Below are 13,188 nucleotides of genomic sequence, written 5' to 3'. Positions count from 1 at the left end.
TAATCGATATTGTAATATATTGACAAAAAAAAAAAAAATCGACAGAAAAATTAAAAAGAAAAGAAAAAAAGAGGAAAAGGCAAAACTCACCGCAAACGTTGAGCCATCCTTCTACCCGGCAAGGATAGTCCAGCTTCATCGTGGTCCTGTTATTATTTTACGTCTGAGTGCTGTACGATCCCCGATGTGTGATCCCAAATGAAAATCCAAAATCCAGCGTGTCTCGAGTGCGCGCGCGCTCGCTCGCGCGCACCATACACACGCGCGTACACACAGCTGTGCCTCCACCCGCCAACAACGAGACGATATTCTCTCTCTTTCTCCTTCTCTCTCTCTCTCTCTCTCTCTCTTTCTTTTCTTTTCGTAGAAACGTAAAACAAACGAGGTTACGTAGAAAAAAAAAAAAAAAAAAAAGAAAAATAAAAAAAAACTATAAATATCGTATATCACTGGAGGGAAAATATAACTGCACCGATAACGATGATGTCGTGCATCCTTCCCAGTTCACCACCTCCTGTCCTTCGACCACGCGCGACTACCACTAACTCACCCTCCTCCACCCTCCCGCCTCTTCGTCTTCTTCTTTCGTCTCAAAGAGAAGAAAGAAAGAAAGTAAAAAAAGAAAAAGAAAAAAAGAAAGAAGATCTAAACGGCGAAGATCCAAAATGGAAAGGAAGAAAGGACAAATGAAAAAAGAAACAAAAAGAATTAAAAAGAGAAAAACGAGGATGAGAAATGAAAAGGGCGGAGGGGGCGGGAAAAGAATAGAAAAAGAGGGCAAAAAAAAAATAAGAATCGCTAATAGTTCGTCGTACTAAACGTCGATCGGTCGATGGACACGCGCGCACGTACGAGTAATAATCGCGCACATATACATACACGCACCCACACACTACGATCCAACGGTTTAATAAAGTAACTTTTGTAACTGTACCGACGAGACGTGACTGAACACCTCCGTGGACGAACACCGACTGACTGAACGAACGACCCTCGTGCGGCCTCGTTGCCAGTCGAACGCCACCGACGACGCTATCCCCACCACTCGCGTCCCTCCTTTACCCCACCTTTCACCTCTCCTTCTCACACAATCACGCGACACCCGCTACCGACTCGCGCGCACTCGTTTGTACACTTGTCACAACGAGAAATTATTTTTCCTTATTTTCTCTTTACTGTTTCTTTTTTCTTTTTCATTTACACATGTAACCGGATAAATACAAATCGTACTACTACACATTAATTTCGTCGTCGTTCCTAATATCGTATATAATTAATAAACTCGCCTAAACTCATATTTTATATTTCTTTCTTTAAATTTAATATATCGAATAATTCTCTCCTTAATACTTTCAATAATTCAACGAATTTCTATTAAATTTTTATCCTCCTGTCGATTTCTCGACGATTTTGTTTCTTCCTTTTCTTCTTAACAATTACACTACACGACGAACTTTTCACACTCGATTCACGCATATTTATATAGATGAACTTTTGTAATAGAAAATGTTTTTCGTTCAACACTTTTTCAAAAACACTTATTACGTTTAATTCTCGTTTTTATCGAAAAGCGTATTAATTAACATTATAAAATAATGATATTGTTATATTAAATGTAACCGACGAAGCGACGAAGATTCCGACGAGAGAACGAAAACGTTGAATTCGAGACTAGCACTTTCGATAATCGAAATAACACTCGAAGTTTATACAAAACGATAATTGTATTCGATAGTATACCAAAGCACCATCTGACGGAGAAAGATATTAACAGTACTATCCAAAATGGCGCTCAAGGGACAGGTTGGTCAAAGTAAGTAGGCAAAGAAATAATATTTTTCTATAGAATTAAAGCACAAATAAATACATTAATGTAACTACGCTCGTATAAAATAGCATAATGTCGATATTGGAATTGGTGAAAATGTAATTTGTCAATGGTGATAAATAACTTTTAAATGAATGGGGCGTATACGGGACTGGATGACTTCATCCCGCGGAAAGAATCGTTTGAAAGAAATATATTACGTTTTTTTTTTCAATAAAGACGCATCGATTTGATGAAATTGACATGTCGTATCATCATAAATCACTATAAATTACTTGTGATAATAACGTGTAATATCGTGAACGTAATGGAAATTATAACATAAAAAATTCGTTCCTTCTGATCGATAAAAGGAAAATAAAAGAGAGAAAAAAGAAAGGCTAAAACAATAAAAAAAGATACGATATAAAATAGCAATTATGTTTTCGATCGATAACATTTCTAAAGGAAAAATTACAATTAACGTTATCACCAATACTCGGCCAATAGTCGTATTTACATTAGATAATAATACATTCTCTGGTTTCTCGAACCAGTGCCGTTGTATTTTTCCTCGAATTGTCAGAAGGTTACATTAGATTGGGATATATTAGAAATGAATATAATCTCGATTCCTAACATTACATTTTTTCCACCAATGTGCTCGTCCGTCAACGTGCTCGTCATATTTATTCGCTAGTGATAATTTGATTAATATTATGATGATTAACGAATGACGTTAAGACGTACGTCTTTATTATTATTAGAACGAATCGGAGAGATCGATAAGAACGCGCGCGAAAATTAAATGTCGTAAATTAAAACTCGTTTATATTCTAACAACAATGATCATTTCAAATTCTATTATTGTTCGTGTAAAAAAAAAAAAAAAAAAAAAAAAAAAGAAAAAAAAAGTTTAATCAAATAATTCGATCGTGTCGATCGAAGTCGTGAAATTTTTTTTTTTCTTTTTCATAAATTTATAAAGTTTCTTTTTACATGAATGTAAATACGTATATGTAAAGGGGCCCTCAATTTCTCGATGTACGAGCCTATCGTTCGTGACGTCATTCGCCCTCATAAGGAACGATCAATACACGCGTTGAAAAGCGCCAAAAGATTTCTTCTTACTCGAATGCGCGACCCCCTTACGTCACGTTAAACAATGTTATCTTATGAACTAGTTACTAACTCATTCAACAGGGGAAAAAAAAAAGAAATCAATAATTGTAATTGTTTCAGTTTCTCTCTTTTTTTTTGTTTTTTGTTTCCTCTCGACGAAAATAAAAATATGCAATGCGATGAATTGATGAAAGAAAAGAAAGACGAAATGCAAAAAAAAAAAAAGAAAAAACACAAATTAACATATTCCTTGTTTGTTACTAATACACCCCTAATACGATCAAAACCATATATATATATATATATATGAATTATTTTATAAGGAATTTAAAAAAAAAAAAATATTTTTTATTGACACATTCTTGAACGAGTATTGTCACGAGCATTTAATAATCATTTATTGCACGAGCATTCAATCGATGATTATTAAAATATACAAAGATAAAAATCTTTATCGTAATATTGTTTATTATTTAGAATAGCGTTAGTAATTAATCTTCGATATTATTAATTTTTTACAATGAATATTTAATATTATAATAATAATTATTATAATTTAATTACGAACATCAAACTTTTTAGTATATATATATATAGTCGATAACAATGGTTAATTTTATGATATTAGATTTAATTAGATGCAATAATTTACCAAAAGATTTTTTGAAATAAATAATATCGAATGAATTCTCAAGTCTATTTAAATCTTTATCCTCTAATAAATTTCTTTTCTATTTCTATTTCTTCTTCTTCTTCTTCTTCTTTTTCTTCTTCTTCTTCTTTTGTTGCAGAAATTATGAACGAGGTGATCAAACAGAAAAAGAAAGCAGCAGGAGGAGTAGAATGGAGGATCCTTGTCGTGGATCAGTTGGCGATGAGAATGGTCTCGGCATGTTGTAAGATGCATGATATCAGTGCCCAAGGGATTACCCTGGTCGAAGATATCAACAAGAAACGTGAACCCTTGCCAACGATGGAGGCTATTTATTTGATAACACCGTGCAATTCATCCGTGCAGAAATTGATTGAAGATTTCAACAACCCGACTAGAACGACCTACAAAGTCGCTCACGTTTATTTTACCGAAGGTATGTATGTGTGTATGTGTGTGTATATATATATATATATTTCGATCGATCTACATACATACATACATATATATATATATATATATATAACAATATACAATTGATCCATTTAAAAAAAAAGTCGACATCAATCACCCTACTCATTCAAAAACTTTTATCACATAGAGAACGGAAAATGAATATTCGAGTGAACGCGAAACAATTGTTTTGAAAATATTACTTAGAAGAAAAAAAAAAAAAGATAAATAAATGAATGAATGAATGAATGAATGAATGAATAAATAAATAAAAATAATATACGTGTAATAATGCGACAATATCCATATAACGAACATAAATCCGTGGAAAGTTATGAAAGTTACTGTCAGTCTATCTGTTTGCAGCATGCCCCGACGAGTTGTTCAAAGAATTGTGTCATTCTCTGGTAGCTAAGCACATAAAGACACTTAAAGAGATCAACATCGCTTTCATACCGTACGAGGAGCAGGTAAAGGATTGAATATTTTGCAGGACAAAAAAAAACAACAACAGCAAAAAAAAAAAAAGAAAGAAAACAAAACAAGACAAAAAAAGAAAGAAAGAAAGGAATACCTAAATAATAAGAAGTAATGATAAATGAAAAGAAAAGAAAAGAAAAAAACAAAAAATAAAAAAAAAATAAAATAAAAAAAAAACAGAAGAAGAAGAAAACAAAAATGAACGAATAAGTCGAACTTTGTATAACGCATCTGTTCTGTATTTTTATAAATGGTGATGGGCACGTACATACAGAATTTGTTGTGACACATAAACAAATACACACACATACACATACATACATAACTTATGTACATGTATACACATACATATATATATTTTATATATATATATATATATATATTTATATTATATATATATATATATATCAGCGTACCGAGGAAAATGCCAATCTATCATCATTACTCGTTCTCTATCGCTCTTCCGGCATCTACATTCTACTTCATAATCTTTCGCTCTTCCACTTCGTCCTTCGTCCCTTTTTCCTCTTTTCGACTCTCTCATTATTAACTTTTCTACCAAGAGAAGGCACATTACTAACGTTCGTAATACATTCATGCTTGCACTCGACCAGTCTGCCCGGAGGAGCTGTTCAATGAACTCTGCAAGTCTCTCGCCGCTAAAAAGATCAAAACCCTCAAAGAGATCAACATCGCTTTCCTGCCATATGAGTCGCAGGTGAAGAACAAAGAATTAAGGAAAAAATAAAAAAAAAAAAAAATAAATAAAAAAGAAAAAAAAAGAAAGAAAAAGAAAAAAAGAAACGAGCAAGAAAATAAATAATAAAGATCGTAGTTCTTTGACATTATCATCGCGACACGCTTGCTTTCCTCGGTTTTTAATAAAAGACCATACATTTCTTTTCCTTTATTTATTTATTTATTTATTTATTTATTTATTTATTTATTATTATTTTTTTCTTTTTCTTTTTTTTCTTTTTTTTTATTCTTTCAAAGTAGAAACATAGGCGAAAGACTTCTTTAAAATCCTTGTGTATTGTTTATAATCCTCTATGAATATAAAAAAAAAAAAAAAAAAAAAAAAAAAAGATTTTTTAATGTATCTGTATGTCCGCATGTATGTGCGCTATTTCCATATGTATTTTCTTTTCTTCTTTATATTCTGTCATACACCTTTGTGCATAACAAATGTTAAAAGCTAATGCGTCTTTGTAATGCATGTAAGAAATAAATATTTTGCTTGCATAATAATTTTCTTTCAAATGGCTTGAAATAAATTGTCATTATTATACAGGTATTCTCTTTGGACTCACGTGAAACCTTTGCCTGTTTCTACAATCCATCCTTCTTAAATTTGAGAACTGCCAATATGGAAAGAATTGCAGAACAAATTGCCACTCTTTGTGCAACGCTTGGTGAATATCCGTCCGTTAGATATCGAAGGTATTACAAAGGTTTTAAAGATAAATAATATACAATATTATAAAATGAGATATTATTTTTGTAACATTGAAAAAAATAATTTACAGTGACTTTGACCGGAACGTTGAATTGGCACAAATGGTTCAACAAAAATTAGACGCTTATAAAGCGGATGAACCCACTATGGGAGAAGGACCAGAAAAGGCTCGCTCTCAATTGCTTATCCTAGATAGAGGTTTTGACTGTGTTTCTCCCTTGTTACATGAATTAACACTACAGGCTATGGCATACGATTTGTTGGATATTGACAATGATGTTTACAGGCAAGTACCATGAAAAATTAATTATCATACAATGTAATCTACAAAAAAAAAAATTAATAATTTTAATAATCATAGATTTGAAGCATCTGCTGGCGTAGAAAAGGAAGTTCTTTTAGATGAGAATGATGATTTATGGGTTGAATTAAGGCATCAACACATTGCTGTAGTCTCTCAGTACGTATTCAGAAATTATTACCTTTCCTAATATTAATTTATATATATATATATATATATATATATATATATATATATATATATAATTTTTAATCTCAATTTTATTTCATCTTTTAGAAACGTTACCAAAAATTTGAAGAAATTCACCGAATCTAAGAGAATGCCACAGGGTGATAAACAAAGTATGCGAGATCTTTCGCAAATGATTAAAAAGATGCCACAGTATCAAAAAGAATTAAGTAAATATGCTACGCATCTTCAATTAGCAGAAGATTGTATGAAGCGTTACCAAGGAAATGTGGATAAACTTTGTAAAGTGGAACAAGTTAGTAATACATATAATGGATTGGATATGCATATCATATATAAATATAAAAATATTTTTTCTCTATAAATTTAATATAAAAATTTTGTCATAGGATTTAGCTATGGGTACGGATGCTGAAGGTGAACGTATAAAAGATCACATGAGAAATATAACTCCAATTTTGCTAGATCAAAATGTAGATCATTTAGACAAATTACGTATCATTGCATTGTATGTCATTAGTAAAAATGGTATAAACGAAGAAAATCTTAATCGTCTAGTTAATCATGCTCAAATATCTGCAGATGATAAACAAACAATTGTTAACATAGCGAATCTTGGCATTAACGTGGTAGTGGATGTATGTATGAAATATGTGTTAAAAAAAAAAAAAAAAAAAAAAAAAAAAACTATTATAATCTTTGGGAAATTGCAGGGTAATCGCAAAAAATTATACACAGTTCAACGAAAAGAAAGGATTACAGAACAAACATATCAAATGAGTCGATGGACACCAGTAATAAAAGATATTATGGAAGACTCTATAGAAGACAAATTAGAATCTAAACATTTTCCTTTCTTAGCTGGACGTGCAGCTAGTTCGGGATATCATGCACCTGCCAGGTAATAATCAATAATGAAATATTCTAACTATATATTATACGATCGTATTAATAAATATTATATATTTCAAGTGTTAGATACGGTCATTGGCATAAAGACAAAGGACAACAAACCATCAAGAATGTCCCACGTTTAATCGTATTCATTGTCGGTGGTGTTTGTTTTTCGGAAATACGATGCGCTTATGAAGTAACAAATGCTTTGAAAAATTGGGAAGTTATTATCGGTAAGGATCAATTTTGATAATGGATATTTTTTTTATATCGATAAAAAAATATATATATATATATATATATATAATTTATAATCTTTTCATTTTAGGTTCATCGCACATAATTACACCGAAATCATTTCTAAACGACCTGAGTAAACTTCACGTCTAAACAATTCCATTTACCGATAATGCAAAACATTTTCTGCATTCCTGACCTGTCGTCACTGTCTATTTTGACTCTTCATCAGTACTACCAAACATGAATCTGTAACTTGTGATCTCTTTGAGGACAAATTATTAATTAAAACAAAGAAAGAAAGAAAGAAAGAAAGAAAAAAAAATAGAAAAAAAAAAAAAAAAAAGAAAACAAAGCAAAAAAGAAATACACGGTCAATTCCGTAGATAAAAGTTCGTTTCAAAGTTCGTTTAGAAACGGATCGCTAAAAATGATTATGCTATAAAAATAGATTATTTATTACTTTATTATTGTCTAATAATATTATCTACAATAAGTACTCTTATAGTACTGTAAATTAAAGAAGGAGTATTCTGAATGGAGGTATCACCTGGAATCAAGTGCCTGCGTGAAGATTAATAATATGGGATCACGTAAAGCATGTTGGCAATACTGATGTATAAATGTATAATGGTACCTTATTGTTAGAAATATGTGCGTGAATGATTTAGCGCAGTGTTAGAAGCAAGTAATTCGTATAAATATATAAAAGAAAAGAAAAGAAAAAAAAAAAAAAAAAAAAAAAAAAATCGTTCATCCGTTGTTAACAAGAAAGAAGAATTAAACAGAAAATGATGATTCTATGTGTTTTAGAAAAGACTCGTGATATATACGTATGTAATGCACGCGCTTGGTCTTATCGAATTAATCTATTGATGGTCATTTAAATATCATTAAGAAAAAAAAAAAAAAAAAAAAAAAAAAAAAAAAATCCCTTTAACGAGAAGTTACGGATAATAATCATTTGAATGTTTGCGTGACAAAACAAAAAAAAAAAGAAAAGAAAAAAGAAGAAAAAAGCCACGCATTTTTAATTAGTATTATTGTATACACGATGACATAGATAGTTCATTAATCAAGCGTATTCCGATAATGAAAACATTCATCGTTCTCTCTATAAATTAAGATGTTGCAGTATCTGTAATTTATGTTTCTTTTGCTTAAGGTCTATACGATAAAAGAAAGAAGAAAAGAAAATATATAAAGAACAAACAAATTTACTCGATTCGTAGGCGTAGAAAAATCGCTTTGAACTTGATTATACTTTTATAGACATGTTATGTACGCGTTACGTTCGATTATTATTTATAATGATTATTTTCAATAGCATAGCTACGAAAAGAATTACACGTGTTTGTTAAAATATTAAATATAAAGGTAAATGTATTTACCTACCAAAAAAAAAAAAAAAAAAAAAAAAAAAAAAAAAAAAAAAGAAAGAAAAAAGAAAGAAAAAAAAAATGAAGAAAACAAAAATTAACCAAAGACTAACTTTATTTTTTGACTTTTTACGTATTACAACAGAAATATAATTTAATATTTCTTTAAATGATATCAATATAAAAAGAAACGATCTTCCTGAAGGTTATCGATTGACCCTCCGTGTCAATCCGATAATTTGTTAATATGCGACTGAAACTAACGTAAAGCTTGTGTTTTTTCGTGATTCGAGACAGTAGTCTTGTTGATCGTTCGAAGGATCTAAACGTGTCTTTTAGAAATGGCAGAAAGTAATAAAAGAGTTATTCTCGCGTATAGTGGCGGCTTAGATACTTCCTGTATATTATTGTGGTTGAAAGAAAATGGATATGATGTCACCGTTTACGTGGTAAGATTCAATACGAATTGTAATAACAGTAATTATATTATATTCCTTATCAATGAGTATATTTATTTATATATATATATATATATATATATATATATATATATGCAATAAAAATCTAGGCAAATATCGGACAGGAAGAAGACTTTGATGCAGTTAGGGAAAAGGCATTAAAAATTGGTGCTAAAAAGGTAGAATCCTTTGATGCTTAATTATAAACTAATTCTCTGATAAAACATATATGTAGTTCTTTATTTCTCTTTCTGCTTTTTTTTTTTTTTTGTTTCTATATCTTTCCTTATCTTAGGTCATTATAGAAGATCTTCGAAGGACCTTTGTAACGTCATACGTATGGCCTGCCATTGCGTGTGGCTTGCGTTATGAAGGAAGATATCTTTTAGGTACTTCAATCGCAAGACCATGTATAAGCGAGGGTTTAATTCGAACTGCTAAAGCTGAAAAAATTTCTCTGATTGCTCATGGAGCTACTGGAAAGGGAAATGATCAAATAAGATTCGATTTGAGCTGTTACAGTCTCTGTCCTGAAGTCGAGGTAAACTTTAAAATAATATATTTTCTTATATAAAAGAATTTTTTTTTTGTTCTTCGAACTTTAATATAACATTGAGATCATTTATTTACAGATATTGGCACTCTGGAGAAAACGTGAATTTTATACGAAATTCACTGGACGGACAGATTTACTCGAATATGCTCATAAAAATGGTATACCAGTCTCAGCAACACCAAAAGAGCCATGGAGTACTGATGCTAATTTATTACACATTAGGTATTATTAATGATAATACAATTTGATCTCTCTCTTTTTTTTTTTTTTTTTTTTTTTTTTTTTTTTTTTTTTTTTTTAATAAATTTAAATCAATATTATTTATTATAGTTACGAATCAGGAATATTGGAAAATCCGGCTATCCCAGCACCGATAGAATTATGTAAAATGACGACAAATTTGGAATATTGTCCGAATGAACCCGAAGAAATTGAAATTGCTTTTACTAAAGGATATCCCTCCTCTGTGCAAAATCTTGACAATTGTTATGTCATTGATAATCCTTTAGAAATAATCGAATATTTGAATGAGATTGGTGGCAAACATGGAGTAGGGAGAATCGATATAGTCGAAAATCGTTATATAGGTTTAAAAGTATTCGTACAGAATTTCATTTTAATTAATAAATAATGATTGCTCGCGATTCTGGTATATCTTTTTTTTTTTCTTCTTCTTTTTTTTGTTCAGTCACGTGGAATTTACGAAGCACCAGGTAGTAAGATTCTTTACGAGGCTCATCAAGATTTAGAGATCTTCATATTGGATCGTGAAGTGTTGAGAATCAAATCTTATTTAGCTGAAAAAATGTCCGATTATGTATACAATGGTAATTTATTTATTATCATTCTTCTTACTTTTGTTTTTTTTTTTTTTTCCTTTTTTTATATGTTTATTATTTTTTTCTTTTTTATATCAATGAAAATTGCAATCTCTCGGTATATTTTATTTAATAATCATTAATTAATCAATTAATTATTTATTCAAATGATTATAGGTTTTTGGTTCTCACCAGAATGTGATTTTGTACGAGAAAGCATAGAAAGATCTCAAAAGTATGTAACTGGCATGGTGAGATTGAAATTGTGTAAAGGAAGTGGTTAGTAACTTATAAATCCCATAAACTTTCAAACAAATAAATTTATGTAATGTGATGATGCTGACACTTAAATTTTTTACTTTTATCGATCTTACAGTATCGATCCTTGGAAGATCTAGCGATGTCTCATTGTATAACGAAAATCTGGTTTCAATGGATAAACAGGGAGATTTTCAACCGGAAGATGCCGAAGGATTTATACGCACGCAAGCTATAAGATTAAAAGAATTTCATAGATTTAAAAAACAGCAACAAATAGGTGAATGATATTGGAAAAAAAAAAAAAAAAATAAAAAGAAAAAAGATTAAAACGGAGATGATACTAAAATCAAATAATAAAATAAAATCTGTGTATGAATTAATATATATATATATATATATATATATATATATATATATATATATATATATATATATGAAGTGTTTTAGAAATTCCTAAACACCTTTTGTTAAATTTAATGAAATCTTTAATGAAAATATAAACAAAAAATTATCTATATATTAATTATATACAAATTTATATAAAGAATTTTAGAAGACTATTGTCTTCTTACATCTATGTACATTTTAAACGCGGATTAAGAGCAAACATAAAATATAGAGATGGATAAAGGATGGTATATATATATATATATATATATATATATATATATATGTATATGTATGTATATATATATATATATATACACAAAAAACACACTATGATAAGTTTTTACTTTCAATGAATTATTAATAATTAAATCTTGGGATAATTAGCATATTTGTGAAGATTATAATAATATATAATGTATATTGCCTTATCACGGTATTAATATATAGTATACATAATAATATAAACTTTTATATCTCATCATCTTACTTTTATCGCTACTTAATTTGCAACTTAAAAGAAAATCTCAAATATACGAAAGAATAATAATAATAATTATAATAATAATAATAGTAATAATTATTATGATAATAATAATAATAGTAGTTGATTGATTTCTCTCTCTCTCTCTCTCTCTCTCTCTCTCTCTCTCTCTCTCTCTCTCTCTCTCTCTCTCTCTCTCTCACTCTCTCTCTCATTTATCGTATGAGACTATTCCTTTGTAACTCACATTTCCATTTTACATTCTACATTTCTCTACATACATAACTCTCACCACGTTGAGTATCTATTTATTCTTACGTGGGTGTAAGTGCATGCGCATATACACACACACACACACGATACATAACACACATACACACACAAACATACATATGCACACTCTTACATATTACTTAATTACGTATTTATTTAACATGCAAAATTATAAACCTATAGAAAGGTAATTTATATTTTTCTCTATATAAATGTATATAACCGCGAGAGATTAACATTTTTTTTTCAATAAGTCACATATTATATTCGCACTCGCGTTGATTTCACGACGTTAGTCGATATATTTAATAAACATATCTCTCTCCCCCCCCCCCTCTCTCTCTCATTCCTATTCTTTTCAATTAGCATTGTGTGATCAGTGACGATAGCAGATACAACATCGCATTACTTGACGTTATTAAGTAAACGGAGTAATATTTACAAAATATATATATATATATATATATATATATATATATATATATCGAGATCGAACGAATATCATCTCGTATGTTTTATTTAATATCAACGAAATTTCGTTTCAAAAAATGGAAGGGATCTTTTAAAAAATTCTTTCATTTCGAGCTTTATCGGGAATCAATATACCGTGTATCTATTATGTACTTACGTTAGATAGAAAGAAAGTATAAAAGAAGAGAAAATAAAAACGAAAGAAAATCTATAAAACTTAATCTTAACGAAGTAAAGATAAAATACTTCAATGATTAATAATAATAATAATAATAATAATAATAATAATTTTTCTATAAGTGTTATTATTATCAAAAAATATTTTACTTGAATTTAATATTGTTAGATATCTTTGAAATTAAAAAAAAAAAAAAATCATACTTTTATTATACATATGTGTATGTAGTATTATATATATATATACGTATATATATTTATATATATATATATATATAATAAAAATCAAACTATGAAAACTTATATAACAAAGAGGAAAGCACTCCTTTA

General features: G+C 29.3%; 2 protein-coding genes across 4 annotated transcripts; both read left to right on the top strand.

Annotated features, from left to right (window-relative positions):
• The first annotated feature begins 1,657 nt into the window (after positions 1-1,657).
• Positions 1,658-8,361, top strand: LOC124951981 (protein ROP). Of its 3 annotated transcripts, none has more exons than XM_047501170.1 (11): positions 1,659-1,813; positions 3,721-4,017; positions 5,129-5,232; positions 5,809-5,957; positions 6,044-6,259; positions 6,335-6,433; positions 6,551-6,758; positions 6,853-7,101; positions 7,177-7,364; positions 7,436-7,590; positions 7,686-8,361. In XM_047501170.1, the coding sequence occupies exons 1-11, from the start codon at positions 1,786-1,788 to the stop codon at positions 7,745-7,747; spliced, it is 1,755 nt and encodes a 584-aa protein (XP_047357126.1). In that variant the 5' UTR covers positions 1,659-1,785; the 3' UTR covers positions 7,748-8,361. The 3 variants fall into 3 exon arrangements, with proteins under 3 accessions (XP_047357124.1, XP_047357126.1, XP_047357125.1); XM_047501169.1 differs by lacking the exon at positions 5,129-5,232 and adding an exon at positions 4,401-4,504; XM_047501168.1 differs by having other exon boundaries at positions 1,658-1,813; positions 6,853-7,364.
• Positions 8,362-9,047: 686 nt separating this feature from the next.
• On the top strand, positions 9,048-11,768 carry LOC124951982 (argininosuccinate synthase). Its single transcript, XM_047501171.1, has 9 exons — positions 9,048-9,422; positions 9,542-9,610; positions 9,727-9,972; positions 10,064-10,209; positions 10,318-10,582; positions 10,676-10,814; positions 10,983-11,084; positions 11,182-11,445; positions 11,488-11,768. The coding sequence occupies exons 1-8, from the start codon at positions 9,315-9,317 to the stop codon at positions 11,349-11,351; spliced, it is 1,245 nt and encodes a 414-aa protein (XP_047357127.1). The 5' UTR covers positions 9,048-9,314; the 3' UTR covers positions 11,352-11,445; positions 11,488-11,768.
• The last annotated feature ends 1,420 nt before the right edge of the window (positions 11,769-13,188 follow it).

Source organism: Vespa velutina, chromosome 10 (genome assembly GCF_912470025.1).
Source record: "Vespa velutina chromosome 10, iVesVel2.1, whole genome shotgun sequence".
NCBI classification, from domain to species: Eukaryota; Metazoa; Arthropoda; class Insecta; order Hymenoptera; family Vespidae; genus Vespa; species Vespa velutina.
The sequence above is the reverse complement of the archived record's forward strand: the minus strand, read 5'-3'. Positions and strand labels throughout refer to the sequence as shown.

Bases quoted from the DNA above. Each gene is read 5' to 3' on its own strand.
- LOC124951981 (XM_047501168.1), top strand. From the start codon at position 1,786: ATGGCGCTCAAGGGACAGGTTGGTCAAA. The intron at 5,233-5,808 runs GTGAAGAACAAA...ATTATTATACAG, and splicing joins TCCTGCCATATGAGTCGCAG to GTATTCTCTTTGGACTCACG. The intron at 7,365-7,435 runs GTAATAATCAAT...ATATATTTCAAG, and splicing joins GGATATCATGCACCTGCCAG to TGTTAGATACGGTCATTGGC.
- LOC124951982 (XM_047501171.1), top strand. From the start codon at position 9,315: ATGGCAGAAAGTAATAAAAGAGTTATTCTCGCGTATAGTGGCGGCTTA. The intron at 10,210-10,317 runs GTATTATTAATG...TATTTATTATAG, and splicing joins GCTAATTTATTACACATTAG to TTACGAATCAGGAATATTGG. The intron at 11,085-11,181 runs GTTAGTAACTTA...TCGATCTTACAG, and splicing joins GAAATTGTGTAAAGGAAGTG to TATCGATCCTTGGAAGATCT.